General features: G+C 35.3%; 7 protein-coding genes and 1 long non-coding RNA gene across 10 annotated transcripts; 4 read left to right on the top strand and 4 right to left on the bottom strand.

Moving 5' to 3' along the window:
* The first annotated feature begins 1,593 nt into the window (after positions 1–1,593).
* Positions 1,594–4,672, top strand: UMAMIT19 (nodulin MtN21 /EamA-like transporter family protein). 2 transcript variants are annotated; one of them, NM_102037.3, is made up of 7 exons: positions 1,594–1,862; positions 2,125–2,187; positions 2,337–2,453; positions 2,928–3,195; positions 3,291–3,449; positions 3,541–3,692; positions 4,226–4,672. In NM_102037.3, the coding sequence occupies exons 1-7, from the start codon at positions 1,675–1,677 to the stop codon at positions 4,446–4,448; spliced, it is 1,170 nt and encodes a 389-aa protein (NP_173607.1). In that variant the 5' UTR covers positions 1,594–1,674; the 3' UTR covers positions 4,449–4,672. The 2 variants fall into 2 exon arrangements, with proteins under 2 accessions (NP_173607.1, NP_001321371.1); NM_001332531.1 differs by lacking the exon at positions 4,226–4,672 and having other exon boundaries at positions 3,541–3,814.
* Positions 4,615–6,866, bottom strand: LYM1 (lysm domain GPI-anchored protein 1 precursor). Of its 2 annotated transcripts, NM_102036.4 has the most exons (5): positions 5,901–6,866; positions 5,472–5,589; positions 5,212–5,373; positions 5,089–5,120; positions 4,615–5,001 (listed from the first exon to the last, which is right to left on the bottom strand). In NM_102036.4, exons 1-5 carry the CDS (start codon positions 6,565–6,567, stop codon positions 4,730–4,732), a joined length of 1,251 nt encoding a protein of 416 aa, NP_564153.1. In that variant the 5' UTR covers positions 6,568–6,866; the 3' UTR covers positions 4,615–4,729. The 2 variants fall into 2 exon arrangements, with proteins under 2 accessions (NP_564153.1, NP_849697.1); NM_179366.1 differs by lacking the exon at positions 4,615–5,001 and having other exon boundaries at positions 5,040–5,373; positions 5,901–6,775.
* Positions 5,593–6,434, top strand: AT1G05687. Its single transcript, NR_138943.1, has one exon. It is a non-coding gene; the product is annotated as an other RNA (long non-coding RNA).
* Positions 6,867–7,412: 546 nt separating the features above from the next.
* On the bottom strand, positions 7,413–9,048 carry GONST5 (golgi nucleotide sugar transporter 5; the record flags this gene model as incomplete). The annotated part of the gene is made up of 5 exons (NM_102035.2): positions 7,413–7,780; positions 7,872–8,103; positions 8,286–8,493; positions 8,589–8,838; positions 8,935–9,048. 5 exons carry the CDS (start codon positions 9,046–9,048, stop codon positions 7,559–7,561), a joined length of 1,026 nt encoding a protein of 341 aa, NP_173605.1. The 3' UTR covers positions 7,413–7,558.
* Positions 9,049–9,296: 248 nt separating this feature from the next.
* Positions 9,297–9,757, bottom strand: AT1G21866 (Plant thionin family protein; the record flags this gene model as incomplete). Its single annotated transcript, NM_001084108.2, has 1 exon — positions 9,297–9,757. The coding sequence occupies one exon, from the start codon at positions 9,755–9,757 to the stop codon at positions 9,476–9,478; it is 282 nt and encodes a 93-aa protein (NP_001077577.1). The 3' UTR covers positions 9,297–9,475.
* Positions 9,758–11,284: 1,527 nt separating this feature from the next.
* AT1G21864 (Plant thionin family protein) lies at positions 11,285–11,754 on the bottom strand. Its single transcript, NM_001084107.2, has one exon. The coding sequence runs from the start codon at positions 11,689–11,691 to the stop codon at positions 11,410–11,412; it is 282 nt and encodes a 93-aa protein (NP_001077576.2). The 5' UTR covers positions 11,692–11,754; the 3' UTR covers positions 11,285–11,409.
* A 1,286-nt stretch (positions 11,755–13,040) lies between these two features.
* sks7 (SKU5 similar 7) lies at positions 13,041–16,228 on the top strand (the record flags this gene model as incomplete). Its single annotated transcript, NM_102034.1, has 8 exons — positions 13,041–13,184; positions 13,284–13,393; positions 14,032–14,302; positions 14,477–14,576; positions 14,661–15,003; positions 15,267–15,632; positions 15,849–15,927; positions 16,025–16,228. 8 exons carry the CDS (start codon positions 13,041–13,043, stop codon positions 16,226–16,228), a joined length of 1,617 nt encoding a protein of 538 aa, NP_173604.1.
* A 497-nt stretch (positions 16,229–16,725) lies between these two features.
* On the top strand, positions 16,726–19,453 carry sks8 (SKU5 similar 8; the record flags this gene model as incomplete). Its single annotated transcript, NM_102033.1, has 8 exons — positions 16,726–16,869; positions 16,955–17,064; positions 17,381–17,651; positions 17,868–17,967; positions 18,055–18,397; positions 18,528–18,893; positions 19,031–19,109; positions 19,211–19,453. 8 exons carry the CDS (start codon positions 16,726–16,728, stop codon positions 19,451–19,453), a joined length of 1,656 nt encoding a protein of 551 aa, NP_173603.1.
* Between the last annotated feature and the right edge of the window lies 1 nt (position 19,454).

Raw genomic sequence — 19,454 nt, 5'->3', positions numbered from 1 at the left:
GATAAAAATGAAAATGTATTTTCGGGTTCTCAGTTTGTTTTGTGAAATATCAATACACAATGTTAAAAAAGAATCGGCTTCTTTCAGCTTATGATATTCATTAATTTTCCACACACCATTTTTCAAAGGGAAATAGCAAAAAAAATTAAAATTAAAACAGCCAGCTAAATTAATCAGTGAAATCATCCAAACTGTTTTACAAAGACATTTTTTCGGCCAAATCAAATAAAAAAATCGATTGTTATTGACAGTCTTTGTGATCTTATTGGTTACGTTATACTCACCTGTGCACTCCACTTTTAAGTACTACTTCGTCTCTAAATATGGTACGAACTAACTTGAAATTAGCCTATTGATTTGTTTAGAAATTGATAAATCTTTGGACGAGATGGTGTCCACTCTTTAAATCACCACAATGTCCCCTATCTATTTTCCGCGACAAGATGAATAAGAATATGCACTAAACTTAACCATCATTCGCTTATACACTATATTTATTAAATCAGCTTTCTCATCGCCTAAAATTCAATATTTTTGGGTCCATTATCTACACGACACAATGGATCATTCACATACGGCCGCGCATCAAATGATTTCGTAAGTCCCGGCAAATGTTAATAAACTATTTGAAAAAGAAAGAGTCATGTGTCCCGTCAATTCAAGTACTTATTTATTGTGATTTTTTGCACATATATAGATTAACATATATTCATGGTTAAAACTTGTTGATGCTGCAAAAAGGATAATTATCACCCACGTACATTACTCATATGAATATAAAAGGTGCATAATTTTTTTTTTTTTTTTTTGTAATGTTTTATGTATATACACATATAGTATACCAATTTTTTAACAAAACAAATTACATATAGATAACAAAGAGGTGAATAGTTTCGATCGTGAATATTCAGGTTGATACTAATTAGTTCTCCTTTTGTAGATTCGACAAGTGTGATGAGTGGATAAAAAAATGGATGACGTCTTGAGTGGATTGTACATATACAAATAGATAATGTAAGTGCATGCTTTTTGATTCTTCGAAACTATTTGGTTATAACTTTCGGATATACTTATGACAAAAAAAAAAAACCTTTCGGATATACATGGTTCGGCTTGGACGTACAGGTCTATATAATAATTTGATATATATTGGTACATTTCATTTATATACTCTTTATTGGTACGATACATTTTGATTCGTTATCAATATATTAATACCACATTGACGAGAACATTCTCATTAGTGATCGTAGATTAATAATCTAGCCATCTTAATAAGCAAAATATATAATCCAAAAAATGCGACATTATTTTACATACGCAAGTGTTCACAACCAATAGTCCAATATATAAATTAATTAAGTAGGTATGTAATATAACCAAGGAAATTACGATCTAATCCAGTTTTGATTACCTAGAACAAGACCATAGTTAGCCACACATAATGGATACGTGCTTGACAACAATTAAAAACCTATATTTTTAAAAGTGATGCTTAAATAGCCAATGGATTGAAATGTGCACTCGCATATATTGCTTTTTGTGTCAGCACAATTTGGCTATATAAGCAAGTACTCTCTTGTAGTAATCATTCACAGTCATAACTAATTAAGTACATTTGAATACATCAAATACCAAGAAAGAGAAATTTAGAGAGAAAGAGAAAGAGATAAAATGGGGAGAGGGTTAATGAATAGTTTGAAACCATACTTAGCAATGATATCTATGCAGTTTGGTTATGCCGGTATGTACATAATCACCATGGTCTCTCTTAAGCATGGCATGAACCATTACGTCCTAGCCGTTTATCGCCATGCAATTGCCACTGCCGTCATCGCTCCATTTGCTCTTTTCCATGAAAGGTATGGTTTTCATTAATGATCACTAAAAGTTGGTGCTTATCCATCTCGATTTATAACACATATAACCAGCCTGATACATATATGAAAGTACAAGCTTTTGTTGTTTTGTGTGTGTCTCATATAGATTGCTGTTTAACGTAAAACCCAAGAGAAATAAAATACATGATTGACTGTAGCTAGGTTATTCATATATAGATCAAGCTACAGATTACATGCGCTTAGTTAATCAACGTAAGTAATTGTGTTATTGTTAATTATGCAGGAAAATAAGGCCCAAGATGACGTTCCGAATATTCCTCCAAATTGCGCTGCTCGGTTTTATTGAGTAATACTCGTTAACTATTCTCATATATCACTCACAAACAAAAACTATAAGAACATGTTCTTAATGAATATGTTAGTAGTAATAAAAAAGATTTTAGTAGTAATAGTTTTTCTTAAAAAAGTAATTAATGAGGGTCGATAAAATGACAGGCCGGTGCTTGATCAGAACCTCTACTACGTCGGGATGACTTACACGTCAGCAACTTTCGCTTCTGCTACTGCTAATGTCCTTCCGGCCATCACCTTCGTCTTGGCCATTATTTTCAGGTTTAAGTTATTTCTTATTCTTATAAATAAATTCATCAAACATTTTATGCTTTTCTTTATGAAAAAAAAAAGATTTTGCTCTAAGCTTTATATTGATTCCATCAGAAAATTAAATTAGTATTGTTAACTTAATCAATGAAACTACTAATATATGTTTTACTGTTTGATAATTATGCAAAAAAATTATACTTTGATTCTTATCTTGAGAATATTTTTTGACTTTTCCCAAACCGTGGGAACAAGATTAATAGAATCATACGACACAGTTAGTATGTTTCATGGAACATGATACCACTAATTAAATAATTAACTTATACACACACTGAAAGAATATACTGGGTGAGATCATCACTTCCACTTACTTAAGATGTCATTATAAGTCTATATGGAATCTATAGAACATTACTATTTGTTCATGCACATGTAAATTTAATACAGTAATTAACGATTTTGGGTTTTTAATATAAATTTCAGGTTAGAAAGCGTGAACTTTAAGAAGGTACGAAGCATAGCCAAAGTTGTAGGAACGGTGATCACAGTCTCCGGAGCACTTCTCATGACTCTCTACAAGGGTCCAATAGTTGACTTTATCCGATTCGGCGGTGGAGGAGGAGGAGGTAGTGATGGTGCAGGAGGATCCCACGGTGGTGCAGGAGCGGCAGCGATGGACAAACACTGGATTCCGGGAACACTTATGCTGTTGGGAAGAACTTTTGGTTGGGCCGGTTTCTTCATCCTACAAGTGAGTACCAATCAATTTACAATTTCCGGTTCTCATATAACTAACCTTTTGTAAGAAAAAACCTAACCGGTTTTGTCTTCTTATGTAAAACGCAGTCGTTTACACTGAAGCAGTACCCAGCTGAGCTGTCATTAACGACGTTAATATGTTTAATGGGAACGTTAGAAGGAACCGCTGTTTCATTGGTAACGGTACGTGACTTGAGTGCTTGGAAAATCGGCTTCGACTCTAATCTCTTCGCCGCTGCTTACTCCGTAAGTACAATTAACTAAATTTAATTTTATATGATTAATGATGATAATTCAAAGTATTAATTAATTAATGAACAAAACTAATGGTGATTAGGGGGTGATTTGTTCGGGAGTGGCGTATTACGTGCAAGGAGTAGTAATGAGAGAAAGAGGACCAGTTTTTGTTGCGACATTTAATCCACTTTGTGTCGTTATAACTGCTGCTCTTGGTGTTGTTGTCTTGTCTGAAAGCATTCATCTCGGAAGGTATTTATTCTTGTTATCTAAAATTAGTATAAAATTTTTGGACCCTTTTTTTTTTTTGTCAAACAAACTTTGCATTAACTTAAAGCCTCAAAAGAGGTAGGTTCATACAAGTTGGAAATGAGATAATACAAATACAAGTAGGATAAAGGTTCCATGAGTTTTCCAAAGAGATACTCAAAATAGAGAATCTTGTAGTGTTTGAAAAGTCTTTTGGAGCCATAGTGGATTCGACCATGGAGATGAGCTCCGCGAAATCCTCTACCAAGCGGTGGTCATAGACGGCTCGCGCAACTAACAACGCATACGAGCTTGTGGTGAAATGCTCCATGAAAGAGGTTTCGAGATAAGCAAGACTAAAGAATCTTCGGTAACCACCACTCCTTGGAGGTCACTGTGTGCAATGCAGCTGCTAAAATTTTATCTGCTATTACTTAATTTTATAATCGCATATTACTTATAATTCTCTTTTACTTAATTTTATCTGCTAAAATTTTTGGACCCTATTACTTAATTTTATCTGCTAAAATTTTCAGTGTGATTGGAACGCTATTTATAATCGTGGGCCTATACACTGTTGTATGGGGTAAAGGCAAAGACAAAAGAATGACGGATGATGACGAAGATTGCAAAGGACTTCCGATTAAAAGTCCGGTTAAACCGGTAGATACCGGTAAAGGCTTAGCCGCAGAACTGGAGATGAAATCAAAGGAAGGTCAAGAGGCAAAGGCTACTACTACTACTCAAGTTGAGATTTGAGGATGCTTATGTACTGTTGACGGAGGAAGACACAAATCTGTCTTTCTTTCTCTGTATATTAAGTTTATGTTTTTTGCTTTCCAAGGTTACAGAAAGATTTTGGCACATCAGATGTAATATGATGAGATGATTCAATCATCTTGTAGTTTTAACTAGAAGTTTTTGTGAGATATGCAACTTCAAAAATTATCAAAGAGATCAATAACAATGTTTTGGTTCTACTCATCAAGAATTTCACATAGGAGTTTTTAATGCGCGGAAAATAAACAATTGTTGTTGAATCAAGATGACAAAGCAAGGGAAAAAGAAGCAATGGAGATGAGAAATGTGATAAAGAAGTAGCTAACTGAGGAGGCAGAGGCGGTTGAGATGCTACCGGCTGGACCATTAGCGGGATTACCTGGCAAGATACCACCACCAGGAAGCATAGATGATCTTGGTGAAGATGCTATGGATCCTGGACCATCAAAATCTGGTGAAGGTGCTGGTGCATACATTACATCCCTAGGAACAGTATCTGGTGGAGCTAGAAGCGGCGCAAATTGTTGAGGTCCTGCATTTTTACCATTGCACTTACATGAGACCGAATTCTAGCACATGATTTCCCTTACAAAGATAACATGGTTTAAAAAGAACTTACCGGGACATCGAGGTTGAAGAGACCTGGTCAGCCTATAAAACGAAAGAGAAGGAAATAGTTTCGAATCATTAGTAGGGGTATGTTGATAAGAGGAGAAGACAAAGTGAATGTATTTCTACTTACATGGTTAAGATAGTGCCGTTGGCTATACCGTTGTAATCACAAGTTGTAACATTACAGCCAGCGCTAGTCTGCTGCACCGTGATGTTACCGAGCATGAGGTTGCTGTTTCTACACTGCATACTTGAGCAAGAGACGGCTAGGGAAGCAGGCTCACAATACAAACTGCATCACATCACCCACACACAACACAAGTGAGTCAAAATGCAATCAGAGATGAATTTGATTAGTCATATCAAATAATAAAGCTTAGATATAATTACTTGCGGCTCCCAAGCGCACAGCTGCATTGCACACAGTGACCTGCAGCTAGAGCATAGCTACCATTTGGAACAATCAATCCGAAATCCGAAGCGTATCTGGGGAACTTTGAAGCACAAGCTGAGAGAAGGTAAAGATACAGAACCAAACATTAATAATCTGTAATTGCTCCCTTACCAAAAGTAAACTCAGCCAAAAAAATACCACAAAGAGGGAAACTTTTGGTAGCTCAAACTCATTCAATGCCAAAAACAATACCTTAATGAGATTCAAAACCCAGAAAACAATCAACCAGCAATGAAAGAAACAATCAAAAGTCCACAAAGCTACACCAAAAATCCCAATTTGGCAACCAACAACTAACAATAGAAACTACTTCCCATTATACAAACATCTGAAGATACAACTTTTAAAGATTGTGTAGACCTGACCTGACAAAGGAACAGCGAGAATATCTCCAGAACTAACATCAGGAGCTCCCATAGCATTCACATTCATCAAATCAGTAATAGTAGTCGAATACCTCCTCGCGATTCCGACCAATGTATCAATCTCCTTCACAACATACGACAAATAAACAGCCGGCAAAGAATTGTCGGTGCCATTGAAACAAGCACAAGGCAAGGGGATAACAAGACTAGTCCCAACATCAAGCAGCGACGGGTCATTCACCGAGTTAGCTTCCTGGATCTGCTCAGCAGAGACCAAGCCTCCGTAAACAGAGTCAGCAATCGATCCTAGATTGTCAGAAGGTCGGGTTTTGTAATGGGTAGAGACAGATTTTCTGATTCCGTCGACGCAGGAGCAAGTGATTGGGATTTTGAGGAAGAGCTTCGAAGGAAGGATATGGTTTTCGACGTCTGGGTAAGAGATATCGATGGCGTTAGCTAAAAGGATAGAGATTGGGTCTACTTGGAAGAGAGATGCGACTTCTGAGACTTTGAGGTCGGTGTAGAGTGTGTAGCCGAGTAAAGCGTTGCAAGTGTCGTTGCTTGAGCAAGGCTCGATTGTTGATTTCGCTGTCGCTGTGAAGGTTAAGCTCGAAGCTAGGATCAAAGAGACGAAGATTAAGAAGATGGGTTTTTCTGGGATTTTCATTTTTGTGTTTAGGGTTTTACGAAATTCAAAATCTCCTAGGGTTTTCAATTTCTCTTACAGGACAATGACAGAGAGTACAGTGAACAGAGTTTAGTTTGGTCTATGGAAGATGAATCTGGAGATTTTTCCAGGGGTTTGGTAGAGAGAGAATCTCTCTGTATCTCTGGTTTTCTTCTTCTAGAAAGAGAAGAAAAGTTTCACCCTTTTTGAAATGGAGAGAGAGAAGAGAAGAGAGGAAGAAGGAGACAAGTGTGTTGTACAGAGTGAACAGAAAACGGTAGCTTTGCGATCTCCAAGACACAGACATCTTTTTATGCTGTTTGACTGTTTTGCCCTTTTCTCTTTAACTCCTTTGACCTGGTTTCAGACTACTGTAGCATGAAGATTTTTTGAAAATTGATTTTTTGTAAGGGAAGGATATGGCGGTAAATTCAGCAACATAAGTTGAGGCCCACTTGAAAAAGCCCATTTTTTACTTTTGAGAAGCTAAAGCAACGAATTTGATGAGCTGTTTTGAGAGCTAAAATATTCGTTTCCCTTAAACACCGTCTTAAGCTCTTTCATGTATCAAGGCGGGAAAATGAATAATCATTTCTTATATATTGTCAAATTAACTTTCTATTTTCATCTTCTTTCAAAGATTCCCAAACTTGCACCATTTTGTCATGTATTAAGTCTCTGATGTTAGAACATGGCACTATGGCACAAACAAAATTGGAAGGAAAAATTAAAAAGCTGAGGTAAGTGAAAGCACTACCATAATTGAATACAAAAATGGGCCTGCTTTAAGTATCTTTGTGGTCATCTCTGAGTTGGTTTGATGAGGATAGATAATTTAATACAATGGAAACAAATAAAATGGCACTTCTCTAACTTCTCTAGTTTGAGTAAAAATAAACATATAGTTAAACTATAACTCTCTTGTGGATGTTCAAGATCAAATCTAACTTCTTTGTGTGCGTTCAATAGTCTAGTGACTTACCGATGATATTCAAATTTTACTCTCGAGTTTATCATTAACAAGAGGGATCAGTTCCATCTTGTTCCTTGGGGTACGAGGAGTCCTAGGAGTTCCGGGTTGTTGCTGAGAAAGCATGTGTCTTACATATCCGTAAAAGGTGCAGCCCACAAGTGTGATTCCGCAGCCAACAGCATTCATCGGTGATATCGGGTTTCGAAATATCATCCATGAAACAAACACAGCTACTGCAACCTGCAAATCACATACCATCCATCAAACATCTGAGTTATTGAAACTAGAATATAAAGATTAATGTTATGTGGTTTGGGATTTGTTCATTTACCTTAAGGTTTCCAGCTACATTGAATGTGACTGCTGTTGTGGATTGAATGACATAGAAGATGGAGAAGTTAAGACAGAAAGCTAGAACACCTGAGTTGAAAAGAATTATGAGAGCCGACCATGGAGATGGATGTGCTTCAAACCAATCCAAAATTCCATTCCTTTCTAGTAAAAATGCAGGTAACCCGAGAATCATGGTCGCGAAAGGCGCCATATAGTATACCGTGTTTATGCTACATAGAGAGACATGAAAATGAGGAGGACACAAACACTCAGTTCCATGAAATATGAAAAAGCAAATCAAGTATTGGACTATGAGAGCATGGCATGTCATTGAAACCAAATGTAAGTTTCACACATTCAACACCTATCATGTGAAACTGAAGATCAAAACCTCAGGAAACAGAACATTGACCTGTCAAATTTGTATCCATGAAGAAGAGATTCTGCAAGAATGGTCTTTGTAGAGGTAGCTAAACATCCAAACAAAGCAGCACAGAATCCAAACACATTAAAGCTAAGTTCTGTAATAGAAGTAAGAAGAATCCCTCCAACAATAGGCACCAATGACGCCCAAATACGCCAATCAAAATATTTCCTCCATACCAACCACTGTAACACAACTGCACTCAAAAAACCATTACACAAAAACCAATCAGAACAATAAAAAAAAATCACTTTATTTTGAAAAATTCTCAATCTTAAAAAAACCCTAAACCTGTTGTTGCAGGAGTTAAAGATTTGATAGTCTGCATAAAAGAGACAGGAATGTATCTAAGACTAATATTCCCCAACACAATGTTGATACAGAACACAAATGACATTGGAAAAATCCTCCTCCACCTATCTTCTGGATCAACCACAATCAAAGGTTTAAGCTTTAAGACTTTAATCACAATGTATGCTCCAATCGACGAACATATGAAATGAACACATGAAACTGATAATGGAAACTTGAAATCCAGTTTCTGCAAACAAGGAAAGGTACCAAATTTCAAACGCAGATCAGATAAAACAAACGAAAGGCTAAGTCTTTAATGATAAAAGTAAGAGACTTTTTAAACCTGAAAGATCCATTTGTTCATGATGATAACAGTAACGTTAAAACCCCACCATTGAAGAATCGATAACAGAGATCTGAACATAGTCCATTGACGCCACAGACTTCCTTCCTCCATTGATGGGTTTTAAGAAGTGAGTCAGAGAAGGATCCAAAAGATGAAACCTTTAGGAATGTGGCAATGCAAAAGCTAAATAAGAAACCCTAATTAAAGCGCCAAGAGAAACAGAGTAACGGTTCTGTTTTATATGCGAGAATTCTCTTTTTCTCTTTAGTAAGTTTCCGTGTAGTTAAATGCAAATATGTTTATGCAGCATAAATTATGCTTATACAAGTTACCAATTTTCAGTTGTTACATATATAAATATAAATAATTAGATTTTTAACAAATTTTCCGTATACAAGTAAATATTGTTAAAGATAAAAAATTATGGAAGAAGGATACATAAATACTTGAAATATTGATCGATACATTGATACAAAAAATCATAAATATATAACTTATGCATAGAGAAAGGAGACAAATTTTTTGTAATGTGGATCAATTAAGCGGTACAAATCCAGCTAAATGCTCTGCAGAACCTTTTTATAGGACCACCATTACCTCGAGGGACGATGTATCGCTCGTTGTTGAGAGGATCACATATAATCTTGCAAGGGTTGGCACATATGGCTGGAGTCGCTTTCTTTGATGCTTTCATGCACTGGTTCACGACACAATTTTTGACACACACATCTATCGAGTTGGAATGAGCTGAAAACATCATTGCAAATAAAATTACAATCATCAATACACTGCAGATTTTCTTTGACACTTGAGTTGCCATGTCGTAAGTATTGTGAGTCTGAAAATCTTAAATTGTAATGTTTTTTTTCTTTCTTTTTTCTTTTTGTTGTGGTTTTGAAACAAGATGATTTGGTGAGAATGTTGTGTTGATTATATAGTAAAAATAGTTTTAGCTGATTTTAGAAGTAACTAACTATTAGGAGGTCAACTTGTTTTCGTTTCTTTTTCTTGGCAAATATATCGATTGATTTCTGGACAACTTATATGTATTATACTGTTTTGGTCATCTAAACAACTATTTGCATGCTATGCATAAATATAGTAACACTAATTGCTCATATTTAAAATATTAGCCTGTACAACACATATCTTAGTGGCATTTTCTTCTTAAAATTCGTGACCACGTTTTTGTTACGAAAATCGTAATATGCACATGACATGGTAAAGAATACATACCGTTAACAAGGAATGATTACCTTTCACTGTACATAATTTTTTAAGATCATTGAATTTATCATTGGACACTAAAAATCTTTCCTTTTTTAAAAATGAAAAATAACAATTCCACCAAAAGTATCCTAAAAACTCAATGCCTAACTAAATCACATTGTTATTTTTCATGTGATTTAAATATTTTGGCGATCATCGGGGTACATTCTTTCTTTCAAACCTATAGTTTTTCTTAAATATGGTGAAAGATTCATCAGGAACAAAAAGAATACGTAATCCTTTTGTTTTGTCTATAATTTTTGAGTTGAATACATATATATATATATATAAGTAGGAAATTATGTACATTTGTTTATAAGAAAACGTAAGGAAAATATGTACTTTTGTTTATGAATAAGTAAGAGGTTCTAGATACATACAATACACTAAGGCGGATTAGATCATTTAATATGACTCCTCCCAGGTAAATATGTACATTTGTAAACATAATTTTCTTTCATATTGTCTTTATCGTCATTTTCCTCCATGAAAACACAATAAACTTTTTTTTCATAAAATCTATAAATTCAAGACTAATATAATTTGATTGAAAGTATTTATTTTAAAAATAAAATCCATATTTGTTTAACATCTTCAGTTTTTTCCATAAAATTATTAAATTCAAATGCCTACATAATTCTTTTTTACAACTCTATATTCTCAGCTTTCTTTCTAAAACAGTTGCACTTGTTGTAAACATGATATATATATATATATATATATATATATATATTTTTGAATATAATTTAACATTATGTTCAAAAAAAATTAGCTATACAAATTATGGAAACTTAATGCCTAACTAAATCACATTAACATCATATATTTTAGTTATTTTATTTTTAAACTATATTGTTTCAACTTTATTGGCGTTTATAACTTAAAATTTGTTTCATAATAAGTTTTGGTTATGTTTTTCAATGTAGATGTTTGGTTAAAAATTTAGTTTTTTTTAATGTCTTCACGAATAAAAAATCATAGCATATTAATAAAAAGAAAAACAGAAATTAATTGTAATTATTTTAATTTGTCTGAAAAACTTTAAACAAATATAATTTGAAAATGAGGGAGTATTAGGTATAATAAAATTATGGAAGAAGGATACATAAGTACTTGAAATATGGATCAATACAATGATACAAAAAAACATAAATATATAATATATGCATAAAGAAAGGAGACAATTTTTGTAATGTCGATCAATTACGCGCTACAAATCCAGCTAAATGCTCTGCAGAACCTTTTTATAGGACCACCATTACCTCGAGGGACGATGTATCGCTCGTTGTTGAGAGGATCACATATAATCTTGCAAGGGTTGTCACATATAGCTGGAGTCGCTTTCTTTGATGCTTTCATGCACTGGTTCACGCCACAATTTTTGACACACACATCTATCGAGTTGGAATGAGCTGAAAACATCATTGCAAATAAAATTACAATCATCAATACACGACAAATTTTCTTTGACACTTGAACTGCCATGTCGTAAGTATTGTGAGTCTGCAAATCTTAAATTGTAATGTTTTTGGTGAAACGAGATGATTTGGTGAGAATGTTGGTTGATGTGGATGATTTATATAGTAAATATAGTTTTAGCTGATTTTAGAAGTAACTAACTATTAGGAGGTCAACTTTTTTTCGTCTCTTTTTCTTTGGCAAATATATCGATTGATTTCTGGACAACTTATAAATGTGTTATACTGTTTTGGTCATCTAAACAACTATTTGCTATGCATAAATATAGTAACATTAATAGCTCATATTAAAAATATTAGCCAGTACAACAAGTATCTTAGTGGCATTTTCTTCTTTAAATTCGTAACCACGTTTTTGTTACGAAAATGGTAATGTGCACATGGTAAAGAATGCATACCTTTCAATTGATGGCTCGATACAATACGGTGGTGGAACTTGAGGTAAAAGAAAAAAAAAAATGGAAAGAGTGAATTTCTACGTGGAGAGGGTCAAATCGTATCTAGCTATCATACAATAAACTGAAGAATTTAATGTCCAAAATGATAAATAGAATGATATTAGTCCAATCTGAAAGTCTTTATTTAAAAATTAAAATTCATATTTCTTTAACAACTCCAGTTTTCTTCCATAAAACTATTAAATTCAAATACCTAATCAAAATTACCTACACAAATTATTTAAAATATAATGCCTGACTAAACCACATTAACATTATATATTTAACGATTATTTTCTTAAACGATATTGTTACAGTTTTATTGGGGGTTTATAACTTTAAATTTGTTTCATAATAAGTTTTGTTTATGTTTTTCAATGTAGATGTTTGGTAAAAATTCTAGTCTCTGTTTTAATATCTTGACGAATAAAAATTATTGAATATATTAATAAAAAGTAAAACAGAAAATGTAACTATTTTATATTGTCTGAAAATTTTATAAACATATAATTTGAAAATGATGAACTATTAGGTATAATGAAATGTAGCTAGTTTCCTAGAAATTAGAAGATTTGTTTTTCTTTTTCAAATTGACTTCTGATAATTAGTATCTTTGGGATTCTCATTATGATATGTGTCCATTTCGATAGATCTGAAATTATCATTTTGGGAAAGTTAACCTATTATATTGTAATATTCGTAATATTTAGATTTGTTTCTTTGAAACCAATAAAAAAAATAGTTCAAAAATATTATAGTTTCATATTCGAAAAAGAAAATTGTTTTATATGCATATAATTAGCCAAATCTTAACATATTATTTCGGTTTGCATGCCGATTTGGAAAACAATCCATCAATATTTTTCTCCCACAGCACACACATATATGAACGTTTCATGTCCTCGTTGTCAATCATAAAATGAAGGTCAAAAGCATGAACACTAGGGCGATGATAACCACTCTATTGTTTCTAATCAGCCTCGCCTTCGCTGAAGATCCATACAGATTCTTCGAATGGCACGTAACCTATGGCAACATATCTCCTCTTGGTGTTGCGCAACAGGTACGCTTTATATATCTTTAAGTCTTTAACCTGAACTTCGCCAAATGTTTGGTTTTGTTAATTCAATTTAAGTTTGCTTACCCTTCTTCTTTCAAGTAGGGTATATTGATTAACGGGAAGTTTCCAGGACCAGACATCATCTCTATTACCAATGACAATCTCATCATTAACGTATTCAACCATCTCGACGAACCTTTCCTTTTGTCTTGGTATGTCTCCTTTTCCTTCGGGAATTTCTTTTGGACGTGAGATTATATGACAAATTGATAATCAATCACATAAAACTTGTTGGAGAAAAAGTTTAAGGCTCTCATAAAAAAAGGTACACAATTACAATTTCGATATACCGTTCAATTTGTTTGTATGCAAAGTTAAAAAGCTGTTTCATTTTCTTCTTAAACTCGTCTCCCTCTTACTTCGATTGCCTTTGGAACAACTTCGTTGTTGGGACTTTTACGACATTTTTCCCGTAATTTATTCGTGGTCGACTTGTGGAAAACTCCTGCCAAACAGTGTTAATTATTATCTAAACCCAAAGATTAGAACCGAATACGGATCAAACCGATAAGGATAAGAAAAAAAAAGATATTATAAAACCTAATTTAAACCGTTTCATTATAGATTTGGATTAAAATGTTAATACCTATAATTTTAAAAACTCTAAAGACAAACTAAATCCAATCTGAAATCAGATTAAACGCTAAATTTGGATCATTAATACTACAATTATAAAATTAGTTTTTTAGCAAAATAAAATAAAATAGATTGGTTTACTTGCTAATCAGATTAGATGTGTTTGACATTTTTAGCACATGTAACTCAATTCTCGTTTTTTGTCTTTGAAAAGGAACGGGATTCGAAATTGGAAAAATTCGTTCCAGGATGGAGTCTACGGAACGATGTGCCCAATCCCACCGGGGAAGAACTACACTTACGCTCTTCAGGTTAAAGATCAGATCGGAAGTTTCTACTACTTCCCCTCTCTAGGATTTCACAAAGCTGCCGGCGGATTCGGAGGTATCCGTATCTCCAGCCGTGCATTGATCCCCGTCCCCTTCCCCACTCCGGCCGATGATTACACTCTCCTAGTAGGCGACTGGTACAAAACCAACCACAAGGTATTAATATTCTCCTACATCTCACATAACAAGACAAAATGATTATTGACTTTGGAGAATGAGACAAAGTGTTCGTATTTTGAACAAATAGGCAATCATGCATGAATCATGATGTATGTAAGTATGTAACGTTGACTCTTTTATTTGATTAATCTTTGTAAACTCTCCTTGTAGGACTTGAAGGCACAACTCGATAATGGTGGAAAACTTCCTTTACCAGATGGAATTCTCATAAATGGTCGTAGTAGTGGCGCCACTCTCAACATTGAACCAGGTATTACCCTTCCCCTTTGCATGCCACGTTTGGTCCTTGGTGAAAGAATAAATTTATAAGTTTATTACGTGATTTTTTCTGTAGGTAAGACTTATAGACTGAGGATATCAAATGTTGGATTACAGAACTCCCTCAACTTCCGAATCCAAAACCATACGATGAAGTTGGTTGAGGTCGAAGGGAGATACACTATTCAGAATCTTTTCTCTTCGCTTGATGTTCACGTTGGTCAATCTTACTCGGTCCTTATAACAGCCGATCAGCCTGCAAAAGATTATTACGTTGTCGTCTCTAGTAGGTTTACATCAAAGATACTCACTACTACTGGAGTTCTTCATTACAGTAATTCTGTTGCACCTGTTTCTGGACCTATTCCAGATGGACCAATTAAGTTAAGCTGGTCTTTTAACCAAGCTCGAGCTATCAGGTATTGTTTTATTCTTCAATTTAGTGACAATTACCACTTTTGTATATATATTTGCATTTCATCAGTGCTAGTGGTTGGAGAAAACTATTTCAAGATCTTAAAAGTTATGGGGTTCGAAGCAGTTCATTTACTAGTATAGATGATATTTTTGAATTTTTGCGCTCTAGGCTTACATCAAAAGCAAAAGCTTTGTAGTTTCACTTGTTGTTGGTTTGCTCACTTCATGGTGCAAACATGTTTGTTTCATGGATATGATCTTGTAGGACCAACCTTACAGCAAGCGGACCAAGGCCAAACCCACAAGGTTCATACCGCTATGGTGTGATAAACATCACCCGAACGATCAGACTTGCTAACAATCTTGGACATATTGAAGGCAAGCAACGATACGCCGTGAACAGTGCATCATTTTACCCAGCAGACACCCCTTTGAAACTAGTGGATTACTTCAAAATTGACGGTGTATACAAGCCTGGAAGTATATCTGACCAGCCCACAAATGGAGCAATATTCCCTACCACATCTGTAATGCAAGCTGATTTCAGAGCCTTTGTGGAAGTTATTTTCGAGAATTCGGAAGATATTGTCCAGAGCTGGCACCTCGACGGTTACTCTTTCTACGTTGTTGGGTAAGTTAAGAAATATTATCCAAATTTTGTCTTTTCTTCTCTTAGCACTTATATTCTTGAACCTTAAACATTTATGTTTGCATTGTTAATAACAATCCACACGGTAATCAATCTAACCAATAAAGTGTTCTTAGGAAAACCGAAAGTTATGTACATTTTTTAGATGTTGATTAAATGACCGTTATACCAACCGTGTGCACCTTGTCTAACTATCAGAATGGAACTTGGGAAGTGGAGTCCTGCCAGTAGAAAAGTCTACAATCTAAACGACGCAATCTTACGGTGCACTATTCAGGTGTGGGTTCTTTAAACTTTAATTTTGATCAGTACTTGGCCATAAAAGTTCAGTCTAGTTTTATGTAAAACGTACTTCATTGGACGAATTCGTGTAGGTGTATCCGAGATCATGGACTGCCATATACATAGCACTGGACAATGTAGGAATGTGGAATATGAGATCAGAGATATGGGAAAGACAATACTTGGGACAACAGTTCTACATGCGTGTTTACACAACCTCTACTTCTCTCAGAGATGAATACTTGATCCCTAAGAACGCTCTTCTGTGTGGCAGGGCCAGCAGCAGCCACAGATGAGCGATATGAGTGGAATGGAATATATTGATAGACTTGTAATGATTTGCTAAGTTTATATTTTTTATATATTTTTATTTTGGGATTCATGTTTAAGAAAGTCTTGAAAGAGCTGTACGGTGTAGGCTTTTATCCTGCGTAGTATCAAATTGTTAGGAACAAAAGGCTTCGTCTCTGAATAGTTAGTATTTTACTATTTTTAGTCAATATTACGACTTGGTGAATTCTGAAACCTAGTGAGAGTATTACTTCTAAAATCCAGTATCTTTTGGATTTTCGTTTGTCTTTGAGAGTATTACTTTGGGAACTAACTTCTTATGATATTGTATGTTCAAAGATTTTTCAAGTCAACAAAATATAGGTGTGAAGAAAACGAAAATTGTTTGACTGCATCTTTGAACATGTTATTCAACTTTGCATTTCCATTAATATTTTTTTCTCCCAAACATGACACAACACATATATAAACGTTGTCACATCCTCTTCGTCAAACATAAAAAATGGAGGTCAAAAGCGTGAACACCACGGCGATGATACTTGGTCTATTTTTTCTAATCAGCTTCGTCGCTGCGGAAGATCCGTATAAATTCTTCGAATGGCACGTAACTTATGGTAACATATCTCCGCTCAAGGTTGCACAACAGGTGATTTATCTTTAACCGTATCCACACCAAATTATTTGTTGGTTTGTTAATTGGATTTAAGTTTGTTTACCGTTTTATCTACTAGGGTATATTGATCAATGGGAAGTTCCCAGGACCGGACATCGCCGCTGTTACCAATGATAATCTCATCATTAACGTATTCAACCATCTCGACGAACCTTTCCTTATATCATGGTATATATGTTTCCTTTTCCTTATACAAAAAAACGAATGTCTAGTTTTCTTTTGTAATCTCTTGCTTAGAGTTAAGGCTGTAAGAAAAAGACACATAACTTTAGTTTATTTATGTGTTCAAATTCATATATTAGATATATATGTCAGTTGCATCTATATGGTATAAATCGTTCCGTAATAGATAACAACCAAAAATTTGGGATCATATATATAATGCTTCAATTTAAATTTAGACGGTGTATATATTTGCATGGCGTTTATACATGAAATTCTTAGCAGAGGACTCATTGTTCCTATTTGATGTCTTTTTGTAAAGGAGCGGGATTCGAAACTGGAGGAATTCATACCAGGACGGAGTGTACGGGACGACGTGTCCAATCCCGCCGGGGAAAAACTACACCTACGCTCTTCAGGTTAAAGATCAGATTGGAAGTTTCTACTACTTCCCCTCTCTCGGCTTTCACAAAGCCGCCGGTGGATTTGGAGCTATTCGTATCTCCAGCCGCCCCAGAATCCCCGTTCCATTCCCAGCCCCCGCTGGTGATTACACCGTTCTCATCGGTGACTGGTACAAAACCAACCATAAGGTACGATTCCCCTCTTACGTATGGCGCAAGAAAAGGGGAAAGAAATAGTAGGGCGATAAAATGATTATATTTTGTTGTCGGGTTAGACTTAGAGAATGGGACAAAGTGTTTGTGTTTTTAACAAATTTGGAAAGCTGCATGCATGATGTATATCTGTACTTAAACGTTGTTGCTTGTTGGAATTTTGGAATTAAAAATTGTAATCTCTCCTTATAGGACTTGAGAGCACAACTCGATAATGGTGGAAAGCTTCCATTCCCGGATGGAATTCTCATCAATGGGCGCGGTAGTGGCGCCACCCTCAACATTGAACCAGGTTTTGCTTTTTCACCTTTCTTGTCTTGTTTATTGGTGATTCTCTGACTGTAAGTGTTAATAAGTTATGATGTGAGTTTTTCTGTAGGTAAGACTTATAGACTGAGGATATCAAATGTTGGATTGCAAAACTCTCTCAACTTCCGAATCCAAAACCACAAGATGAAGTTAGTTGAGGTCGAAGGGACACACACTATTCAGACTCCATTCTCTTCGCTTGATGTTCACGTCGGTCAATCTTACTCGGTCCTTATAACAGCTGACCAGCCTGCAAAAGATTATTACATTGTGGTCTCTAGTAGGTTTACCTCGAAGATCCTTATTACCGCTGGTGTTCTTCATTACAGTAATTCTGCTGGACCTGTTTCTGGACCTATTCCAGAAGCACCAATTCAGTTGCGCTGGTCTTTTGACCAAGCACGAGCCATCAAGTATTGTTTCATTTTTTTTTTTTTTTTTTTTTTTTTTGTATTGTTTCATTCTTTCATTGACAATTACAATCTTTGTTAGTTACTTAGTGGTATACAACCGTGTTTGAGCGGGTTTGTTTGTGTCTTATAGGACCAACCTTGCAGCGAGTGGACCTAGGCCAAACCCACAAGGTACATACCACTATGGCAAGATAAAAGTCACTCGAACAATCAAACTTGCTAGCTCTGCTGGAAATATCAATGGCAAGCAACGATACGCGGTGAATAGTGCATCATTCTACCCAACAGACACACCTTTGAAACTAGCGGACTACTTCAAAATTGCCGGTGTATACAACCCTGGAAGCATACCTGATCAGCCCACACATGGAGCAATATACCCTGTCACATCTGTTATGCAAACTGATTACAAAGCTTTTGTGGAGATTGTTTTCGAGAATTGGGAAGATATTGTCCAGACCTGGCACCTCGACGGTTACTCTTTCTTCGTGGTTGGGTAAGTTAAACAATCATATTTGCATCCACACGGTAAAATTTGGTAGCATTCTCTAAACCAAGATAGAGTTCTTAAGAAAATCGAAAGTTGTGTACATTTTCAAGACTATTGACTGATGATCACTTGGTAACAATTAGGATGGAACTTGGGAAGTGGAGTGCTGCCAGTAGAAAAGTCTACAATCTAAACGACGCAGTCTCACGGTGCACTGTTCAGGTGAGAGTCCTCTAAAGCCTTATATATTTTGATCACACAGTTAGCCATAAAAGCTCAGTATGGGTTATAAAAAAGGTGGATCATTGGATGAATTTGTGCAGGTGTATCCAAGATCATGGACTGCCATATACGTATCACTGGACAATGTAGGAATGTGGAACCTAAGATCAGAGTTATGGGAAAGACAATACCTGGGACAACAGTTTTACATGCGTGTTTACACACCCTCCACTTCCCTCAGAGATGAGTACTTGATCCCGAAGAACGCTCTTCTCTGCGGCAGGGCCACTGGCCACCACACCACGACACCCGGTCCTCTGAGTGAAGGAAGTGAGAGGTTTTGAT

This window comes from Arabidopsis thaliana, assembly GCF_000001735.4.
Source record: "Arabidopsis thaliana chromosome 1 sequence".
NCBI lineage: Eukaryota > Viridiplantae > Streptophyta > Magnoliopsida > Brassicales > Brassicaceae > Arabidopsis > Arabidopsis thaliana.
This window is presented reverse-complemented; position numbering and strand designations above follow the sequence as displayed.